The sequence below is a fragment of the Chrysemys picta genome, chromosome 2 (genome assembly GCF_011386835.1).
Source record: "Chrysemys picta bellii isolate R12L10 chromosome 2, ASM1138683v2, whole genome shotgun sequence".
Lineage (NCBI taxonomy): Eukaryota > Metazoa > Chordata > Testudines > Emydidae > Chrysemys > Chrysemys picta.
This window is the reverse complement of record NC_088792.1, coordinates 287,924,200-287,946,313: the sequence shown is the minus strand read 5'-3', so window position 1 is coordinate 287,946,313 and position 22,114 is coordinate 287,924,200. Positions and strand designations below refer to the sequence as shown.

Here is a 22,114-nt window from a genome sequence, read left to right as displayed (position 1 = left end):
ACCAGTACTGACCTAGCTCCTAGGGTAGATTGTTAATGTCTTAAGTGCTTTTGAGTTCCTCCGATGGAAAGAACAGTTAAAGCACTAAGTGTATTTATAGTTCAGAGACACAGCATCATTCTCAAGATTGTAGCAATGTAGCACTGGTAGCAATGCAGATTGAAATGCAAATGAGGTGAATGCTAAGAGGACTTTTGTTAACAATTTGTCCTTACCATTTCATAGATTCATAGACTCTAGGACTGGAAGGGACCTCGAGAGGTCATCGAGTCCAGTCCCCTGCCCGCATGGCAGGACCAAATACTGTCTAGACCATCCCTGATAGATATTTATCTAACCTACTCTTAAATATCTCCAGAGATGGAGATTCCACAACCTCCCTAGGCAATTTATTCCAGTGTTTAACCACCCTGACAGTTAGGAACTTTTTCCTAATGTCCAACCTAGACCTCCCTTGCTGCAGTTTAAGCCCATTGCTTCTTGTTCTATCCTTAGAGGCTAAGGTGAACAAGTTTTCTCCCTCCTCCTTATGACACCCTTTTAAATACCTGAAAACTGCTATCATGTCCCCTCTCAGTCTTCTCTTTTCCAAACTAAACAAACCCAATTTCTGTAGATAAGTGACAAACGTGTAGGCTCCCAACAAAGCCTAGGACAGTGCGTGCTGGTGATTCAAACAGTAGCCTGTATAACTCAAGGGTTCACATGAGCCATTTGACATCTGATCAATAATACAGCTGCTTCCTGGCAGCAGAGTTCTAAACACGGATTGTGCACAGCTGAAGACAAGCCCTGGATTTCTCTTCTGACTGCTGGAAGGTTGAGGTAGCTATTCATTTGATTTGGAATGCACTGAGTGGGCCAGATGCTGACTTCACTTACACAGCTGGAAATGTAAAATATCCCCTCTGAAGTCAAAAGAGTTATTCTGGATTGACACAAGACCCAAATGCAACCTTGTCTGCGTGCAACTAGGGAGCTTTATTCAGTATTTATAACCAAAATTACTTCAATGACACGTTTTTACTTTTAAATATTCAGCCCATGGTTAGCAAGTAACATTGAAACACTCCCTTGGTTCAGAGAGAACCCACTAACCCCAAAGAGGTTTGGGATGGAAACAGGGACACAGCTTGCCAGCTTCACGCCTAAAAATCTGATCATTGCTTTAGCTGTTTAGAACTAGACTGGACAGGGGAGAGCAATACTGTCGGGATCTAGCCCAACCTAGGCCGATGTAGAAGATGAACTAGCAGGTCTCTCCAATCACCTAACTCGATACCAGCTTAAAACTACCGTCAACTGAGAGTCTCACACAGGCCACATGTTTGTGATGCTATGGGTGATGGTGACATTTCCCGTCCAAGCCCTTAATTCTCTGGTGAAAACGTTCCATTCTGGGTTGAAATGTTCCATTATGTTCTCAGCGAAGAAGTGATTTACATCTGGTAAGAATTGCTTTCAGAAGTCTGGGGAAACTTAAAAAAAACGAACCACAACTCAGTGGATTTTTTTTAAAACTTAATTCACATCTGGACTGGAAGGATTTTTTTAAATGTCAGAAGATTTTGTTTGCCAGAGGCTGGGAATGGGCAACAGAGGATGGATCACTTGATGATTCCCTGTTCTGTTCATTCCCTCTGAAGCACCTGGCATTGGCCACCGTCGGAAGACAGGATTCTGGGCTATATGGACCTTTGGTCTGACCCTAGTATGGCCGTTCTTATGGTTTTTTAAAAAAATGCATTAAGAGCAGAGAACAGATGCACCATAGAACTAATCCTGCAACTGAAAGAGAAAGGGGAGCTTACACTGCACTGCTCGGAGTGGAGCTGTCCAGGAAGAGAGGACTTCAGCCTTCAAAGGGGATGGTGGGGAGCTCTACCTTGCAAGAGAGAGCACGTCTGGAGTGCCTGGCTGCTTCCAACCACACACACTGAGCTGCATGTTCACACAGGTCACCAGAGCTCAGGGAAGTGCAAGTGCTGCACCCTCCCCCCTCAAGCAGGTTGTGTCTTTTCCAACAGCACACCCCAAGAGAGAGGACACTTTACAGTGCTTTCAGCAGCCCCTCTGCCTGCACCAGCATGGGGGGGAACGAAGGCAGCATGGCCACGCACCCTTGGGGAGTGATCAGACTGATGAGGTCACACTTAGCTACCATGTTTCAGTACAACATGAGCCAGAACTGCCTCTCTCATGGACTGACTTGTGTCTGTAGAGCACCTAGCACAATGGGGTCCTGGGCCCCGACTGGGCTCTGAGGCACTAGGGGAGTACAATGCTGCCTCTCCTTACCCTACAGTGTGACCAAACCACAACCCCCCCGCCAGCACAGCTGTGTGCAGGAGGAACAAAAACCACCGTCCCTCTGTGCACATTACTGATGCACCATGGCCTGTGATCACTTCAGGCTGCAGAGCCCCACAGATCCAATCTATTCTGTACTACAGAGTTTCTTATACTGTGCTCCTCTCTGTATCTGAGCGCCTGCCGGAGCGCATTAAGCAACATGGCCACACTCTCAGCCTCTCCCTGCATGCAGGGGGGCGTTTTGTTTTGCATAGATACACACACACACTGCAATATGTGTATATTAGAGAAGGCAAGGCAATGTGCTCAGAGCGGACGGTGGGGTGGTCCTAGGTGCCGGGGGGGGGGGTTCATTCCATGGGCTCAGAGTGATCCCTGAGGAGACTGTCTCCTGCACAAACGAGCTTTGTCCTCACTGTTGAGAGTCCCATGGTGCCAGAGGAGTGGAGCTGCATCCTGGAGCTTTAGGTTCTTTTAGATACCCTGGGTCCAGGCTAGGACAATGAGGATCAGGACCTTGAACTTGATTCGATGTTCTTTGGGAAGCCAGCACAGTGAGCAGAGGACAGGAGTAACGTGTTCCTGGCAGCCAGTGTTGCTAAGGAGATGTGCTGCTGTGCTCCCTGTTATCCTCATGGACCCCCTGTGGGGATGGAGATTGACGTGCTGCTGGCACAGAGACAAGCAGAGCTCCTGGGGGAGAAAGGCTGTGAGAGAGGGAGCGACAGGAAAAGCAAAGCAAGTTTTCAGGCATCAGAAAGTGGCAGGAGACGCAGGAGGGCCCCACTCATTCCACTGAAGGTACAAACAGATGTGGGGTAGGACCCGGATTATTTAGTTGTCTAGCTGTAGAGCCTAGGAGCCCGAGTCATGGACCTCGGTGTACTAGGTGCTGGACAAACCCTTACTTGGGTCAGTTGAGCCAGAGGCTTCTGGCTCAAGCCTCCTGAGGGAAAGAGAATCAACAGCAGCAGAGACCACGCATGGGAATCACCCCTGCCAGCATCTGACAACGAAGCTCCCTCTTCCCCAGCCACTTGTGCAGTTTGAACGCCACATGCATCTAGATGCCCTCCTCAGAGGAATAACTCTGGATCTGGCCCCTCATCGCAGCCTATGAAACGGACCCCAGCCCAAAGCCATGTCGTCTTCCACACCATGTCCCACAAGAAGCGTCACCGCTGCAAAGCCAGGATTACACATATGCTCCCTCCAGGCTAGGAAGAGGCTACTAGGAAACAGATTCAACCATTAGTAAGAACTCCTGGCCCAGTGCAGAGTTAGAACAGACTGACAGCGATGGGGCTCTGTTAAATTTTTATTAGGGTCAGCTCAGCACTTGGCCACCAGCGTCAGAGGAACCAGCTGAGAACAGATATGGTCTGAAGAATCAGTCAGGTTATATATCAGCATAACAAAGTAAGGGATGCCTTCTGCTGGCTGGGAAATGGCAAACATCCATGTTCCTCCACTTTCCAATACTACTTTACATTTTGGCAGCACCTAAGTCCAAGGGTCTAAATGCCTCACACCTTCCCAGAGAGGTAAGTTAGGCTTATTCCCATTTCAAAGATGGAAAACGGAGGTTCCTAACTTGAGACCCCTTGGTCCTGATTTTCAGAGCTGCTGCGCTCCCGCAACTTGCAAGATAACTCGAGTCAGGCAGCCAAAATTAGAGGCTGCTTTTGAAAATGAGTCTAATCCTTTCCAAAAATAATGATAGTGACTGGAAAAGAACCCAGGAAGCCCAGCTCCCCTGCTCTAACCAGCTGATAACACTGTCCAGCTAAGAGCATGGAACTACCCTGTGAATGCATCAGGCAGAGGTTTGTGGGGGTCTGAGCTCAAAAGGTTACCAATTCTATCTTCACTTCTGCATCAGCGCATTTAGACAACCAGGGCACCCGTGTCTGGCTGCAACGGTGTGATTTTACTATGTGCAGTACTCAGAGCCCGTCCTGGTACGTAAGGAACACAGGCCATCACTTATGGGCCATAAAGTGCACTTATAAATGAAAAGCGGAGACCAGCTGTGGGGAACAGAACATTTACTGTCTTGGTAGAAGAGAAACACAGAGTGTCCTTCTCTCTAAACATCCCTCAGTCAGCCTCCCATTTTGAGCAAACTGAGCCCAGATGCAGCCTCTCCTGAAACCTGACAAATGGTAGGCCCAGAGACACACAGGCCACCTGGACGCTCCCAAGGCAACACATGGTCTCTTCATGCTATACACCCCCTTCAGTGACACCATTAGATAAAAGAGAACCAGGTTCTCCTGTCTGTTCCCTTCACCATCAATCTTTACAGTAACCACGTGTCCGAGTGCTGAACACAGTAGCATGATTGCAGCAGCAAGGCATTCAGCTCCTTGTACGTCTGCTCCCGCCAGTGCGGCAGCAACACCTGGTTGTTGAACACCCGAAGGTTGGGCGTGCCACTCCGTAGCAAGCTGTACAGACAGGACCAGCGACTCTGAAGGGCCAGCCTAGTCCTCCGGTTCAGGATGATGCCCCGAACCGTCTTCTTGATCCTCAGCACCCTCAGGGAGGGCAGGTCGAGGTGACAGAACACCAGGCCACGGCTCTGGGACACATCCAAGTACTCCAGGGATCTGGATTCCAGAGAATAGGAGATGCCCAAGTCTTTGACTGGCACCAGCACATGAAGGATGAGAGTTTTGAGGTTGGGCAGGGCTTTGGTGAGATCTTGCATGATTTCTGGGCAAACCCCTTTGAAGCTCCAGAAGTATTTCAACTCCAAGGTGTGAAGCTGCTGGAACTGGGTCAGCATGGCAACGGAATATGCAGACCAGTCAAAGGGCAGCTTCATCCTGGTGAGCTTTGGAGATCTCTGGATAAACTTCTCCAAGAGGGTCTGGAAGTTGCTGATCTGGTCCATTTTGGTCAGGCTGACCTGAGTCATACTGCAGATGCCTGGCGGGTAGAAGTCTGGTGGTTCCAAGTGAGTCAAGGTCCAGTTGAGCTCCAGCTCCTGCAGCTCCCCACAGTGGACACTGTCCAAGAAGCGTGAAAGGAAGTCAGCCCATTTGGTCTTCTGGTCACCCAAATCAAAGCTGGCCCTGAGGACTAGCAGGCTAGCGCTGCGAGAGGTCAGGTGATAGGCATACTGGTGGACCCACTCTTTCCATCTCTCAAATTCTCTGGCAGAAACCAGCACCAAATCCATGCCTGACTGGAAGGCCCCCAGTCTCATGAAGTCAGCCACCCTCCAGAGCCTGGGGGTGCGGATCAGCTTGCTCCAGGCTTCACAAACCAAGGCAGCTGTGCACTTCTCCACCTCCGAAAGGAAAGAGAAGACATGGAGCTGACAGTCCACCGGCAGGAAGCTGAAGGGAAAGTAGGCTGGGCTCCTAGTCCTGCGACCCAGCTGTATGCGACACCCTGAGCCAGCCCTGGCCACAGCTGGGGTTCCCACAGCAGTGACCGCAGCCAGCTGAGGGGGGGCTGCACGCTGACAATGTTTCCTTTTCCGAGGCATCGTGCCCAGCCAACCACAGGCCAGGCCCCACCCAACGCAGAGGGTCAGTGGCAATGATGCTCAACTAGACACGTCGGAGGGAGGCATGTCCGGCTGAGACCTGCTGAGAGAGCATGACACCCTGTTACACAGGATGGACCAGACATCCCCATCGAACCCCCGCTCCAAACTTCACAGCACCCGGTGCCTTGCAGCCAGATGGCTCCATCCGCTCTGGGATGGGGGGCCACGGCCTCCCTGTTGCCTTTCACCTTCCTCTCTGGATTGCTACCCATTCCCCTCCCCCAACCCTACTCCCCCAACTTTCCCACCACCGCCATCTCCACACACACACCCCGTCAGTACTGCGCGCAGACCCCCCCCCCAGCAGAGCCCCTCCCTTAGCCCGCCAGAACATCCTCCCTTAGCCCCCAGAGCAGCCCCTCCCCTCCCCCAGCCCCAAAGAGCAGTCCCTCCCCTCCCCCAGCCCCCCCCCCGGCCCGCAGAGGAGCCCCTCCCTCAGCCCCAAAGAGCAGCCCCTCCCCTCCCCCTCCCTCAGCCCCCCCCCCAGAGCAGCCCCTCCCCTCCTCTACCCTTCGTACAATCCTGTCTCCCTCCCACCTACCTTCTCCCCGGAGCTCCCCCTCCCCGGGCTCTGAACGGCTCCTCCCCTCGCTGCCCCCATTGTTACGGGCTCTTCCGGGTGCCCAGCCCACACAGCGGCGCGCTCCCTGTAGACGTCATCAAACAGCGACAGGGGCCGGAGCAGCGGAGAGGTGAGGCCAGAGCGTCCCTCCTGCGCTCCCCGCGCCCCCTGCTGGCGGGCCTCGGAACCGCCCGCCCATCGCGGAGGGAGCCAAGTTCCCCGGGGAGGGGCGGGTCAGTGCCCCCCCCTCCGCAAGGCACATCCCCAGGCTGGGCCCCGAGCTCCGTGCCCCCCCGGCCCCCAAGGCCAACTTTCTAATTGCAGAACCTAACACCCTCACCGTGCCCCGCCCCTTCTCTGAGGCCCCGCCCCTGTCCCGAGGCCCCGCCCCTTTTCTGAGCCCCCCCCCTGCCCCGCCCTTTCTCTGAGGCCCCGCCCCACTTACTCCATCCCCCTCCCTTAGGGTTACCATTCGTCCGGATTTACCCGGACATGTCCTCCTTTTTGTTCTAAAAATAGCGTCCGGGGGGAATTTGTAAAGCACTCAAAATGTCCGGGATTTCCCCCCTCCCCCGGCAGAGCAGAGCGAGCGGCTGGGAGGGCTGCAGGAAAGTCCCAGGCTGGACTCCGGAGCAGCTGTAGAGGAGCCGGATCCGCCCTGCATTCTGAGCCGGCAGCTCCCTTGCAGCCCAGTCCGGCAGCACTGTGCAGGGCCAGGGACCGGGTTTTGTTGTGCAGGGCCAGGGACCGGGTTTTGTTGTGCTGGGGAGCGCAGCCACGTGTCCGGCTCGGCTGGCACAGAGCCCAACACCCTGTTCTGAGCAGCAGGGTAAGGGGGCCAGGGGGCAGGAGACGGGGCAGGGAGGTTCTGGAGGGGGCAGTCAAGAAATGGGGGAGGGGGGGTCGGGAGTTCATGGGGGGGCTTTTTGGGGGGAGTGGAGAAAGTTTTGGGCAGTCAGGGTACAGGTAGGGGGTAGGGTCCTGGGGGGCAGTTGGGGGGGTCTTAGGAGGGGGCAGTTAGGGGACAAGGAACAGGGAGTCTTAGGTAGGGGGTGGGGTTCTGGAGGGCAGTTAGGAGCAGGGGTCCCAGGAGGGGGCAGTCAGGGGACAAGGAGCAGGGGGGTGGGGGGCTGGGAGTTCTGGGGGGGAGCTGTCAGGGGGCAGGAGTGGGGAGAGGGATCGGAGCAGTCAGGGGACAGGGAGCAGAGGGGTTTAGATGGGTTGGGAGTTCTGGGGGGAGCTGTCAGGGGGTGGGGAGTGGTTGGATGGGGCGTGGGAGTCCCAGGGGTCTGTCTGGGGGTGGGGGTGTGGATAAGGGTTGGGGCAGTCAGGGGACAAGAGGCAGGGAGGCTTAGATAGGGAGTGGAGTCCTGGGGGGCAGTTAGGGGCAGGGGTCCCAGGAGGGGGCAGTCAGGGGACAAGGAACGGGGGGAGGGTTGGGGGTTCTGGGGGGGCGGGAAGTGGGAGGGGCGGGGCTCCTCCCGTCCTCTTTTTTGCTTGCTGAAATATGGTAACCCTACCCTCCCTCCGTGGCTCGCTGTCCCCCACCCTCACTCCCTCCCCAACGCTCATTTTCCCCAGGCTGGGGCAGGGGTTTGGGGTGTGGGAGGGGGCTCAGGCCTGGGACAGGGGGGTGGGGTGCAGGAGGGGGTTTGGGGTACAGGTTCCAGGAAGGAGTTTGGCTGCGGGAGGGGGCTCAGGGCTGGGGCAGGGTTTGGGGTTCAGGCGGGGGTGAGGGGTACAGGCTCTGGGAGGGAGTTTGGGTGTGGGAGGGGGCTCTGGACTGAGGTAGGGGTTTGGGGTACGGGCTCCAGGAGGGAGTTTGGGTGCGGGAGGGGCCTCAGGGCTGGGGCAGGGGGTGGGGTGTGGGGGGGATGCGGGGTGTTGGCTGAGGCAGGGGGTTGGGTTCCAGGAGGGGGCTCAGCCCTGGGACAGGGGTTTGGGGTGTGGGAGGGGGTTTGGGGTGCAGGCTCCAGGAAAGATTTTGAGTGCGGGAGGGGGCTCAGGGCTGGGGCTGGGGCAGGGGTTGTAGTGTGGGCAGGAGTGCGGGGTGTGGGTTCTGGGAGGGAGTTTGGATGTGGGAGGCAACGCTTACCTCAGGCAGCTACTGGGAAGCGGCGACATGTTCCTCCGGCTCTGTGCACTTCCCCTGGCCGCAGGTGCCGTCCCCACAGTTCCCATTGGCTGCAGTTCCCAGAAAATGGGAGCTGCAGAGCCGGCGCTCCAGGTGAGGGCAGCGTGCAGAGCCCCCATGGCTGCCCCAATACCTAGGAGCTGGAGGGACATGCCAGCTGCTTCCTGGGAGCCGGGTAGGGAGCCTGCCAGCCCTGCGCCAACTGGACTCTTAACGGCCCAGTCAGCAGTGCTGACCAGAGTCGCCAGGGTCCCGTTTCGACCGGGTGTTCTGGTAGAAAACCGGACGCCTGGCAATCTGGTTCCAAACACGAGACCACCTTGACGTCTAGAAATGGGAGTAGAACCCAGGTGTCCTTGTAACGCTGCCTGCAGTGACTCAAGCGCATGAGACCCGACCTCAGGGCAGACTGTTAGGAACCGGGACACAAATCCCAAATTGATTGTGAATTCTATTCTTCGATTTCACCAACCAGTTATCAAGTGTGAACTCCTCACACACTATAACAGCCTTACCATGGAGTCACAGACAGTCCTGTTGGATACGCCAATCTATTGTGCCACCCCGGTGAGCCTACCTTTATGATAGATGGTCTCTTACACCACCAATCACAGCAATATTCAGGTTACTCCCAGTCCCAAAGGACCAGTCACTTACCCCAGGTCAATTGCACCATAGATCTCACACCAAAGACAACGCTTGTAGCCAATCCTATAAAAATCTGTATAAAGATTTATTATTTAAGAAAAGGAAATTAGAGTGTTATTTACAAGGTTAAAGCAGGTAACCATAGATACACAAATGTGCTATAAGCTTGAATTTCAAAAGTTAATAGAAGCGTCTATAATAACAAGTGTTGTTGTCCTTTAGGGCTAGCCCAGGGTGAGCCGCTGGGGAATCGCTTGTTTGTCAAGAACAAATTGTGTCAAACCAACCTGATAGCTTTCTGTGACAGGGTAACGAGCCTTGTGGCTGGGGGGAAGTGGTTGATGTGGTATTTCTTTACTTTAGTAAGGCTTTGGATACTATCTTACATGAGCTTCTCATAAACAAACTAGGGAAATACAACCTAGATGGAGCTATTATAAGATGGGTGCATAACTGGTTAGAAAACCATTCCCAGAGAGCAATTATCTGAGGTTCACAGTTATGCTGGAAGGGCCTAACGAGTGGGATCCCGCAGGGATCGGTTCTGGATCCGGTTCTGTTCAATATCTTCAGCAATGATTTAGCTAATGGCACAGAGAGGACACTTATAAAGTTTGCGGACGATCCCAAGCTGGGAGGGGTTGCAAGTGCTTTGGAGGATTCGATTAAAATTCAAACTGGTCTGGACAAACTGAAGAAATGGTCTGAAGTAAATAGGATGAAATTCAATAAGGACAAATGCAAAGTACTCCATTTAGGAAGGAACAATCGGTTGCACTCTGTGCATTGGGGGACCACCCTACACTCCCTATGTTCATCTTTATAAAATGATTGTGTGGTATCCAATGCAAAGTTTGTCATGTTGCTCATGATGCACTGAGCATGGTTGTTATAGTAATTGTTATAGGTTATAATTTAATGGATGTAGTTATGAGACTGAAAATGTATCATCGTGGCTTAAAATACACCCAGGCAAAAACTCTCCAAGAGAAGAGAAACAGCTGTTTCGTGGTGCAAGTGCTGGGAGGGACGGGGGAGAAGCAGGACTCGGCGGCCCGCTCAGGGGAGGAGGCGGAGGTGAGCTGGGACGGAGAGCTGCCGGTGGGTGCAAAGTACACACTAATTTTTCCCCGTGGGTGTTCCAGCCCCGAAGCACTCACTGAGTCGGCACCTATGTCTACAGACACCACACCAAGCAACTGAAGCATTGATCAAAGGGGAGAGCCTGGCTGAAGAGCAATCAGCCAGGCTGTGGTGAGAAGTATCTACGTTTGTAAGGGCACCGAAAGTGGTAAGATCAGCTTAGAATGCGTTTTGCTTTTATTTCATTTGAGCAAATCTGACTTGTTATATTTTGACTTATAATCACTTAAAATCTATCTTTATAGTTAATAAATCTGTTTGTTTATTCGACCTGAAGCAGTGCGTTTGGTTTGAAGTGTGTCAGAGTCTCCCCTTGGGATAACAAGCCTGGTGCATATCAATTTCTTCGTTAAATTGACAAACTCATATAAGCTTGCAGCATCCAGCGGGCATAACTGGACACTGCAAGATGGAAGTTCCTAGGGTTGTGTCTGGGACCAGAGATATTGGCTAGTGTAATTGGGTTACACAATCCAAGGAGCAGCTCACATACCAGAGGTGGTGCGTGAACAGCCCAGGAGTGGGGGTTCTCACAGCAGAGTAGGGTAAGGCTGGATCCCAGAGTCAAGGAGTTCACCGGTTCAGACAACACCAGAGGGGAACATCACACGCACATAGCAAATGGGAAATGACGGCCTAGGATGGAGTGCTGCAGAAAGGGATCTGGGGGTGTAGTGGATCACAAGCTAAATGAGAGTCAACAGTGTAATGCTGTTGCAAAAAAAGCAAACATAATTCTGGCGTGTATTAGCAGGAATGTTGTAAGCAAGAAACGAGAAGTAATTCTTCTGCTGTACTCTATGCTGATTAGGCCTCAACTGGAGTATTGTGTCCAGTTCTGGGCGCCACATTTCAGGAATGAGATGGACAAATTGGAGAAAGTCCAGAGAAGAGCAACAAAAATTATTAAAAGTCTAGAAAACATGAGCTATGAGGGAAGATTGAAAAAAAACTGGGTTTGTTTAGTCTGGAGAAGAGAAGACTGAGAGGGGACATGATAACAGTTTTCAAGTACATAAAAGGTTGTTACACGGAGGAGGGAGAAAAATTGATCTTAACTTCTGAGGCTAAGACAAGAAGCAATGGGCTTAAATTGCAGCAAGGGCAATTTAGGTTGAACTTTAGGAAAAGCTTCCTAACTGTCAGGGTGGTTAAGCACTGGAATAAATTGCCTAGGGAGGTTGTCGAATCTCCATCATTGGGGATTTTTAAGAGCAGGTTGGACAAACACCTGTCAGGGATGGTCTAGATAATACTTAGTCCTGCCATGAGTGCAGGGGACTGGACTAGATGACCTCTCGAGTCCCTTCCAGTCCTATGATTCTATGAAAATCTTTGCCTCTTCCCCCCCACCCACTCTCAAGCAGCATAGAGATACCTAGTTCCTTTTGTTTGGGGGCATTATCCCCAACCTGCCATGTGCTCTGAGCTGCAAGCTCATCCGATGGGAGGAATCCACTTTCATGACTCATCTTCATGGGGGCAAGCAGAACAACAAAGTCCTTTGCCTTCTTTATCAACCCACAATAGTCCATCTGTGTCGATGGACCTTTCATAGAATATCAGGGTTGGAAGGGACCTCAGGAGGTCATCTAGTCCAACCCCCTGCTCAAAGCAGGACCAACCCCAACTAAATCATCCCAGCCAGGGCTTTGTCAAGCCGGGCCTTAAAAACCTCTAAGGAAGGAAATTCCACCACCTCACTAGGGAACCCATTCCAGTGCTTCACCACCCTCCTAGTGAAAAAGGTTTTCCTAATATCCAACCTAAACTTCCCCCACTGCAACTTGAGAGCATTACTCCTTGTTCTGTCATCTGCCACCACTGAGAACAGTCTAGATCCATCCTCTTTGGAACCCCCCTTCAGGTAGTTGAAGGCTGCTATCAAATCCCCCCTCATTCTTCTCTTCTGCAGACTAAACAATCCCAGTTCCCTCAGCCTCTCCTCATAAGTCATGTGCTCCAGCCCCCTAATCATTTTTGTTGCCCTCCGCTGGACTCTCTCCAATTTTTCCACATCCTTCTTGTAGTGTGGGGCCCCAAACTGGACACAGTACTCCAGATGAGGCCTCACCAATGTCAAATAGAGGGGAATGATCACGTCCCTCGATCTGCTGGCAATGCAGGGCATAATACCTTCTGTTGGAGCTCAGCACCTCACACTAGTTAATGTCTCTCCTGCCTGGTGATTTACTGTCACAGAGCCTCACATTGCAACCTTACAATATGGGATATCAATGTCATAAGTGAGGGCAAGTCTACACTACAAAATTAAGTCAACACAAGTTACCTCGCCATAAAGCCATTGGTAATTGAATCGGTTTTATGTGTCCGCACCACGCTCCTGTGTCGGTGGTGCGTGTCCTCACCAGGAACGCTTGCACTGATTTAACTGCCAGTGTGGGGCATTGTGGGATGGTTTATGAAAGGCAGCAACAGTTGATGTAAGCAACACTCAGTTAAAGCAGGTAACCATACACTGACACTACATCGTCCTAACTACATCAACCTAAGTGATACGCCGCTCGCGGAGGCGGAGTTATCACCTCGGTGTAGTGGGTGAGTTACATCGGTGGGAGTGGCGTTTTAGTGTAGATACTTACAGAGTTAGGTCAGGGTAGGCTGCCTTATGCTGATCTAACTCTGTAATGTAGACCAGGCCTGAGATTAATACCAGCAGCAACTCACAAGCATTCCATAAAGACTAAACACAAAACAGATTCTTCTCATTCTAACACCTGTTTGCACAGGACCCACAAGGCAGGGGAGCCAGGCGGGATCCAGCCATGTATTGGTCAGTGTTCAGCTGAGACTTGGGGACCTTGGCATGAGCAGGCACCTGGTCTGCCAGCCTCACAGTCCTGATTCCCAGGCCCCGCCCAAACCTGGAGATAGAACCTAGGAGTTCTGCTCTCAGGGCCTGCATCCTTTGGTCCCATGGGACCTCCCCCCTGCAGTTTGGTAATGAGTCACTGAGCACCATGGCCCCACCCCCCGTAGCAGAAAGCCCCCTCAGGAAGAATGGGGGCTGGAAAGAGGAGGCTGACAGGCTGGGCGGCGAGATGAAGAGCCTCTCTGCAGCCCTTTGCTCATCCCGTTCGTGCCCTGCTCCCTGGGGAACTGGCAAAACCCATGTGCTGGCTGTCAGGGAGATTTACGAGGGGAGCAAACAGTTATCGCCTGGTTCCTGCCATTCACTTGCCTGCCTGACAGCTCCCACGCTGACCGGTGGGCCAGCCTGTATTCCACCTTGGCCCCGCGGCCCGCCGGGGATATCGGTTGGCGACTCCTTCATGGAGCCGTGAGCACAGGCATGTATCTGGTGCGGTTCACGCCTGTCCCTTTTGTATCTATCGGTGTTATAGAGGGCGAACAATTTATGAGTTTACCCTGTATACGCTTTATGCAGGGTAAAACGGATTTATCTGGGTTTAGACCCCACTGGGAGGTGGGCATCTGAGTGTTGAAGACAAGAACACCTCTGTTAGCTGCTTTCAGGTAAGCCTACAGCTGTTAGGGGACGTGATTCAGACCTGGGTTTGCAGCAGGCTAGCGAGTCTGGCTCAAACCAGGCAGGGCACTGAAGTCCTAAGCTGACAGGGCAGGAAGGCAGGGGCAGAGGTAGTCTTGGCACATCAGGTGGCAGCTCCCAAGTGGGGGTTTTGTGATCCAACCCGTCACAGTGAGCGCAGCAGATTCCCTCCTGGGAGTTTGGAGGCCAGCAGGACATCTGTCCCACCGGGGTCACCATCTCTGCCATGCTGGTCGCCAATGCTGCTCAGGGAGCTACCTGCAGGCAGGACACCTGCCTCTCTCCGCTTTCTGCTGCCGCCCAGGGGGACGAAGCGGTGGGCTGGCGAGGAGCATGGGGTCCGGCGCCGCGGAGCCAGTCCCCATGACCTTCTGGCGCCCCGCCCTCACACCCCCCGTTCATTACCACCAATGGGACTGCAGCATGCAAATTAACCGGCGGGGCCTGGTGATGATTGGCTGAGTCACCTCTGCTGTCACACTGATGCCTGACTAATCACCTGTGCTGCTGCTGAAGCGTGCCAATAGACATGGCCATGGGGCATCACAGCCCAGCTCCTCCCCCCAGAGCCGGCGCTAGGCATAAGCCGGCTCAGTGTTTGTGTAGGGCCCCAAGCAGCTCAAGGTGGGGGGCTATTAATGATTAGTATGTGTTGTGTGTAGCCAGGGCCGGCTCCAGCATTTCTGCCGCCCCAAGCAAAAAAAAAAAAAAAAGGCCGCGATCGGGGATCCTAGAGGGAGTGAGGGACCTGCCGCCCCCGAATTGCCGCAGGTGCCGCCCCTCTCCCTTGGCCGCCCCAAGCACCTGCTTCTTAAGCTGGTGCCTGGAGCCGGCCCTGTGTGCAGCCCCCCTCCATGGGCTGGCACCGGCCCTGGTTCCCGCAGCGCCCCGGCGCGCGCGTCTGATGTGTTTCCAAAGTCGGGGGGTGTCTGAGGGTTTAGGTCCAGGCCATTTGTCAGCCAGCAGGGGCTGAAAACGTGTGAGGCTCACGGGCAGAGGGCGCCAAGGAGCCAGCCCCTCCGGGCGGTTTGGTGCTACATTAACGCTGCAGGGAGCGGGCGCGGAGTAAGGGAGCTGTAATCCCTGTTTGCAGCGCAAAGCCCAGCCCAGCCTGCCTGCCGCCCCGCTAGCTGCCTGCTTCCTCTGGCTTGACGTTCAGCTCAAGTGCCACCCACCACAGACAGCGCCTCCTGCAGCTGGGGCATGTCATTGCCCTATGTGAAAAAGATCAGGGCTGGATTACCCACCCCCAAAAAACCTGGCACTGCTGGACCTGTGCCATGACATCATCATCAGGCCAACGCCACAGGTGCCGTCACATGTTCCGATGCAGGCGACGTGGCGGGGCACCCCGTGCCCCCAAGCTGTGCGAGCGCGTCGGCCCCCTCCTCCGCCAGCCCTGTATGGGTCCATCAGGGCCTCAGGCTGTGCCTGCCCCTGGACTGGGGTGTCTGGTGCAGATGTGCCACCACAAACAGCTGGCACTGCTGGCTGGACACGGCGGGGCCAGGGCACAACCCTCCCCCACAGCTGGACTGGTAGCTCACCGGCCATGGCAACAGAGGCACTATGACATCACACAGTGAGACATCTGCCTTCCCTGGGCATGTGGCGGCAGGAGACCAGGGAGCTGGGAGGCCCCCCCAGCTGGCACCGGAGCAGGCTTCCCAGCTCCCCACTTCAGTGCCGGTGCAGGTAGGCTTCAGGACTGTAGCTTTCCCTGGGAATAGGGGTGGGCATCGCAGCCCCGAGAGCTTGGCACCGTGACCAGCCCCTCCATGGATGGATTACCCCCAACCCGAGCACCTGGCTTTCTGGCTGGGCTTTGCAGGGCTGGGTCATGCCCCCCGCAGCCCCTGGCAGGCTGGGCTGGGCACTCACTCACACACACACACACACACACACACCCGCCAGCCCCTGGCACCCTGGCTGGAACCCTGCCTTTGCATGAAATGTGAAGCTTTGTTTCACCCCTGATGTTGCACCTTTGCAAGTGTCCCAGTCCCTCAATGCCCCACCCCTGGGCTGGACAGGACCAGGCCCTCTGGCATGTGAACGCCAATTAATGGCCAGCCTTGGGCTCCTCGTTTGGTCTCTAATGCTCCAGTCGCCCCCCTCCCGCCCCCCCCTCCCGCAGAGATGTCAATTTGTTGCAGGAGAGTGACCCAGACCAATCCAAGCGCTGCGCAGCAGCCCCGCACACCCCATTCCCAGTGTGTCTGGGGGTGCCGGCAGCGTGCTGGGACACTATAGCAGAACCAAGCCCTGCTGGCCTGCGTTATGTCCTAATCTCTGCCGGGGGGACCTGTAGGAGCCCAGTTTGGCGGCCAGGAATCACACCCTCTGTCTGTCCTAGTGAGTGGAAGTGCAGCTCATGTCCCCAGGTCTAAGTTGCTCTGTCTGAGCCTTTTAAAAAAGCTTTCCAGGCTAATATCCTGCAGTGGTGAGTTCCGCGGGTTAACAACATACCGCTTCCTTTCAGCCATCTCCCCACTAGCCTGTGCCTTGTCCGACAAGCATGGGATCTGCCAGATACCTCTCCCCCAACACCCCTGCCCTCAGCACTCCCTGGCCCCTGCTACTGCCCTCTCAGTACCTCTGCTAGCTGCCCCAGCCCCCATCCACTGTCCACAGCCGGCTGAGACCCAGGCATGCACCAGGAGAAGGGGGATGGGGCAGGAGACACGTCCTTGCCCGCCATCACTGCTTGAGGCCTCGCCGTTTGAGCTGTCAGTGAACTAGAACCGTTGTGCGGGGCACTGGGTGGCCCCCACCTAGCGGTGGCTGCATTCCCCTGGGGCTGGTGGAGCCCTGGGCGCTCTGGGGAGGAGGCTGCTCGGGCGGGGCTGAGCCGAGGCAAGCTGATCACAAAGGGGAGGACACTGGGAGAGGTTCCCCGGGATGGCATTGAGCTCAGGGCGCTCCCTGACCTTGTGCATCAGCCTTGACAATGCTGCCCATGAGGGGGGCTCATATCACACATGCATCTGACACCTGCTCTTAATGATCATTTATGTCTCCTGCGGCATCACCCCGGGGCCCCATGGCGCTGGGCAAAGCAGCCAGGGCTCTCGCTCTAGGGCTGGGCCGAACGGGGGATTGGAAGTGACAAACCCCGGGCGGGCGGGGGAGTCTCCATGGTCCTACCCAGCTGCCTGCCCCGGTCCTCTCTGGGGGCTGCTGGCATCGCGGCAGAGGCAAAGGTGAAGCAGGGCCCTGTGGCCCCAGGGACTCCGTCCTGGGGGAAGTGGCAGGGTCAGGCCTGACAGGTGGCTTTGCCCCCACAGCATGGAGGCCGTTGCGCAGTACCCCTCGGCCCCAGGCCCGTGGCATGGCCGCGTCCAGCTGAGCTTTGAGGCGCTGACCCCTGCGGGGCGGCGGCGGCCCAGAAGCAGACTCAGCCCCAGTCGGCTCCACAGCAAGCACCGGGCCAGCTCCTTCGACGACGTCCTGGTGGACGAGTTGGACATGCTCCGGGACGCAGCGGCCACCGTCATCCAGGCCGCCTGGCGCGGGTACCAGGCCAGGCAGCAGCTGTGCGCTCAGTACCACGCGGCCGTCGCCATCCAAGCCGTCTGGAGGGGATACCTCGCCAGGGAGCGGCTGGCCAGCCAGAGGGTGGGGGCGGCTGCCCAGCAGGGCTACACGGCCAGGAGGGAGCATGTTTGGGCCGAGCCGGAGCTCGAGGAGGAGCAGGCTGCCGTGGTGATCCAGGCCCACTACCGGGGCTACAGGGTGCGGTGTGAGATATACAACCAGAACTTGGCCGCCACCATCATCCAAGCCCACTACAGGGGGTACCGGACACGCCAGGCATTAGCAGAGAGCCACAGAGCCGCCACCACCATCCAAGCCCACTACAGGGGGTACCGGACCAGGCAAAAGCTAGCCCACGCCAGGGCCGCGCCCCACCCCACCAGCAGCCTGAGGGACTTCTTCAGCAAGACGTACCGAGGGCTCATCAACTACATGACGGGGGCGCAGGAGGCCCCATCCCCCACCAGCCTGGCGTCCAGGACACACGGCCTCGCGGGGGCCCAGACGCCGCTCGGCTTCCCTGCTCGCCGGCCAGGGGAGTGCAGGGCTGGCAGGGAGAAGCTGACAAAGCTGTCAGGTCGGGCGCAGGGAAGGGGCACGGCTCCCCCTGCCTTCAAGAAATGCTCCAAGTGCGGGCGGAGCACGCTGGTCTGGGTCCTGGTGGGGGAGGGGAGGGGCACGGACTACGAGTCGGATACCAGCTCGGAGGGGCCTTATTACCACATGCAGGGTCTCCCCCGGCAGGCGGCACCTGGCCACCCCAGCGCCAGGAGGGAGGGCACCGGCTACAGTGCTGTTGCTGAGCAAGCGTGCTACGGCACTGGGCATGGCAGCGCTCAGGCCCGACAAGCCGGGGCCTACCGTACGGAGAGAGCCGAGGGAGCAGTCTACAAAGGGCACCGTCACTGGACGGTCACCCCTCCAGCAAGCAGGGGTGAAGATCGGGCTGTCCCCAAAGTGTGGCATCAGGGCAGGGAGAAAGGACAGAAGGGTCGCCCCTGTGTGGCCCGGGCAGCAACCCGGTGCAGGGAGCGGGGCAGGGGCAGCACGGCTGGCCTGCGTGCCAAGATGTACCACTCCTCTGTCAGCTTCCCCCCGAGCTCCAAGCGCCAGCAGGCCACCGCGGGCACAGACGCAGCCTGGCTCTCTGCGCCCAGCCAGCCCGAGGTCGAGAGACGGGTCTTCAAGACCAGGAAGCGGTACTGGCAGCTGGCGCGGGCAGCCACACGCATCCAGGCCTTCTGGCGGGGCTGCCAGGCGCGGCGGGCACTGCGTGAGCAGAAGGAGGCCGCCATCAGGATCCAGTCGGCGTTCCGGGGTTACCGGACCAGGACCTACCTCTCCACGGCAGGCATCCTGAGCGGGGGCGAGACGGAGGAGGAGTCGGACAGTGTGTGGAGCTGCCCGCCAGTGCGGTGCCGCTAGGCCAAGATGCCCCGTGTGGGGCAGGGAGGGGGGCGGTGCATGGGTTTGTTACCCTGCCAATCCCAATAAAGCTATAGTAATTGCAGCTTTTCCAACGACACCCGCTGGCCGGCTCCTCCAGTGCGCCAGACACTCACCCCAGCCAGGGAGCTGACTAGTGCTACCAGCCCACAGGCACAATTCACCCAGGGGGAAACTGAGGCCCGGAGCCGGGTGAGCGACTCACCCAGGAAATCAGTTGGATGCAGTGTTGTTGTAGCCATGCCGGCCCCAAGATATTACAGAGCCGAGGTGTGGGAGGTGATATTTTTTATAGGACCAATGTCCGTTGGTGAGAGAGAGACGCCTCATGTTACCTCACCCACCTTGTCCCAGGAAATCTGTGGCAGAAGAACCCAGGACTTCAGATTTCCCTCCAGCCCCTCCACCCCCTGTCCCCCTGCACCCTACTCACTCCCCTCCCAGAACCAGGACTAGGATGCAGGAGTCCTGATGTCCAGCCCCTCTCCCCTCCAGCCCCACTCCCCTCCCAGAGCTGGGGGCAGAACCCAGGAGTCCTGTGCTGGTAAATGTCACTCACACACATAAGGCTTGGCTAGCTGGTGTCTTGGGCGGGGGGGGGGGGACGGGACTCTCGGTTATCTCACTCTCCAGCCACTTCCCCCACACACACCCCCACACTGGATCTCCCCTGCTGGAGCAGTGCTGCGTCAGTGGCCGGGGGCGGGGGGGTGGGAAGTGTCTGTCTACACTGCAATGAACTACCCATGCCTGGCCGGTGTCAGCTGTCGAGCTCACGGGGCTCGGGCTGTGGGGCTATAGAACTGCAGTGTAGCCAGTGGGGCTGGGCTGGCTGAAGCCTGGGCTCTGGGGCCCCGTGTGGACGGACAGCGGCCGATGCAGGCCAGCCACGGTGGTTAATTGCTGTGTGGACGTACCCTGGGAGGCCCCTGATAGGGCTAGTGAGGAGACAGGGCTGCAGGGCATTGAGTGTGCAGCTGCGCCCAGCTCCGCGCCTCTGTCCCCCCCACACACACACCCTGTCTGAGCAGGGCTGTTCAGAGGGGTGGGCTGTCACGCCCGCCCCATCATCTCACAGTCGGCACCAATGTCAGAGGCTTCCAAGGAAGATGTAAGCCCCCGCAATGCAGGTTACTATGCCATATCTACCTGGGGGTGTGGGAAGGGCACTTCCTCCCTGGCCCTAGCTCCCTTTATGGCCTGGAGCGTGGGGGCCAGTGGAGAAGGTTTTTGTACATAGATAAACATCTGCATCAGGGCGTAGAGTCTCACTGAGCCACCTGCCTCACCAGCACCCTGCAGCAGGGAGTTGCACAGGTTAACCGGGTGCTGCAGAAGCGTGCAGTGATCCAGCCAGGGCATGTAGAACGCAGCAAGGCCTCTCCTCCTCAGTGCCTGCTCCCACCAAGCCAAATCCCATCAGATCCTGGACCAAAAGGCGCGTTCCTGGTACGGTCAGGACGGGTGGGGGAGGGGGCGACCACTGCGAGTTCATTTCCCAGCTGGGTCGCTCAAGCTTGGCTGGGCTGTGATTGGCTGCTGCCCTCAGAAAGGGGCGTGGCCACACACCGGAGTGGCTCAAAGGCCCCTTTCCTCTGCCCAGCTCAGAGACAAACACAGGGCCTGATCCTGCAAGGTGCCGCTCGCCCTCCAAGCCCATCAATGGCAGGATGGTGCCCCAATATGGAGACCCCCCAGGTCTGAGCCTTCCCACCTGGGCACCCCCCGTCCAGCACACGAGAGCCTGGGGCCACGCTGCTCAGCTAGCCCGACACTGGCACCACCGGCACCGCCAGCCACCATCCCTGGCGAGTTTATTGGGCCCTTTTTGGTTTTGCATTCGCAGCTGCTTGTGAGACCTGCTTGGAAACGGCGACGCAGCGTCTGTCTGCAGGGCACCTGTGGCATACGCAGCTACCTAGGGCACCGTGAAATCTGTGGCATTCGCTGCAGCCCCGGCGACTATCCCTCGGCCGGCCCCCCCCACAAGGGGCAACTCCCTCCGCCTCACCTCTTACCCTTCCCCCTGCTCCGCCTATGGCCCGTGCCCATTCCACCTCTTCCCCCAGCGACCCCGCACTCACGGGCAGCGGCGGGAAGCGGAGCAACCCAGCTCCAGGCTGCTCTACTCCGCCAGCTCCCAGCTGCGGCGCTCCACTTCCCGCCACCGGTGAGCGCAGGGAAAGGACACGCCCCCGGCTCTCACCGGCGGCGGGAAGCAGAGAGACGCGGCCCCAGCCCGCTCCGCTTCCCTTGCCCCGGCCCCGGCCATGTCGCTCGGGTTGGGGAAAGGACGCCCCCGGCTCCCACCAGCGGCGGGAAGCGGAGAGACGCGGCCCCAGCCCGCTCCGCTTCCCTTGCCCCAGCCCCGGGAATGTCGCTTGGGTTGGGGAAAGGACGCCCCCGGCTCTCACCGGCGGCGGGAAGCAGAGAGACGTGGCCCCAGCCCGCTCCGCTTCCCTTGCCCCGGCCCTGGCCATGTCGCTCGGGTTGGGGAAAGGACGCCCCCGGCTCCCACCAGCGGCGGGAAGCGGAGAGACGCGGCCCCAGCCCGCTCCGCTTCCCTTGCCCCAGCCCCGGGAATGTCGCTTGGGTTGGGGAAAGGACGCCCCCGGCTCTCACCGGCGAGGGGAAGTGGAGCACCATGGCTGGGAGCTGGCAGAGTGGAGCGGGCTGGGGCCGGGCTGCTCCGCTTCCCCCCGCTGCCGGTGAGTGCGGCAGGGATCCCTTCCCCCAAGCCTCCTCCCCCGAGCGACACAGCTGGCGCCGGCGTGAGGGAAGCAGAGCGGGCTGCTCCCCGCTAGTTCCCCGGGGCCACTCTGGGCCTGTGGGGCCCCCAAAAGTGGCCCCCCACAACTCCTGCCTCCCAGATCCGGGGGGGGGGGGGAGGCCTGGGACCCCACACAGCCAAATGGCTAGGGACGGCCCTGTCTGTCTGCCCCATGTAGGGTGACCAGATGTCCCGATTTTATAGGGACAGTCCCGATTTTTGGGTCTTTTTCTTATATAGACTCCTATTACCCCCCACCCCGTCCCAATTTTTCACACTTACTGTCTGATCACCCTAGCCCCATGCGGTGTGCCCTCTGCTCCTTCTGTGACCCCCCTGCACTCCCACGGCTGGGTGGGGTGCGTCTGTCCCGGAGCATGAACTGGGGGCGCTGGCTGTGGAAATATTAGCACCGCCACCATCAGCCTGTTGTTCTCCACTCCAGCCTGAGGGCCTGTCCGGGGAAA

At 57.2% G+C, this 22,114-nt stretch overlaps 2 protein-coding genes across 3 annotated transcripts; one reads left to right on the top strand and one right to left on the bottom strand.

Annotated features, from left to right (window-relative positions):
• Positions 1-3,613: 3,613 nt before the first annotated feature.
• LOC101934397 (uncharacterized) lies at positions 3,614-6,731 on the bottom strand. 2 transcript variants are annotated; one of them, XM_005291114.4, is made up of 2 exons: positions 6,417-6,731; positions 3,614-5,915 (listed from the first exon to the last, which is right to left on the bottom strand). In XM_005291114.4, the coding sequence occupies exon 2, from the start codon at positions 5,810-5,812 to the stop codon at positions 4,616-4,618; it is 1,197 nt and encodes a 398-aa protein (XP_005291171.1). In that variant the 5' UTR covers positions 5,813-5,915; positions 6,417-6,731; the 3' UTR covers positions 3,614-4,615. The 2 variants fall into 2 exon arrangements, with proteins under 2 accessions (XP_005291171.1, XP_008163319.1); XM_008165097.4 differs by having other exon boundaries at positions 3,614-5,912; positions 6,417-6,543.
• Positions 6,732-17,182: 10,451 nt separating this feature from the next.
• Positions 17,183-18,881, top strand: IQCN (IQ motif containing N). The gene has a single exon (XM_065582487.1). The coding sequence runs from the start codon at positions 17,183-17,185 to the stop codon at positions 18,854-18,856; it is 1,674 nt and encodes a 557-aa protein (XP_065438559.1). The 3' UTR covers positions 18,857-18,881.
• Positions 18,882-22,114: the final 3,233 nt, after the last annotated feature.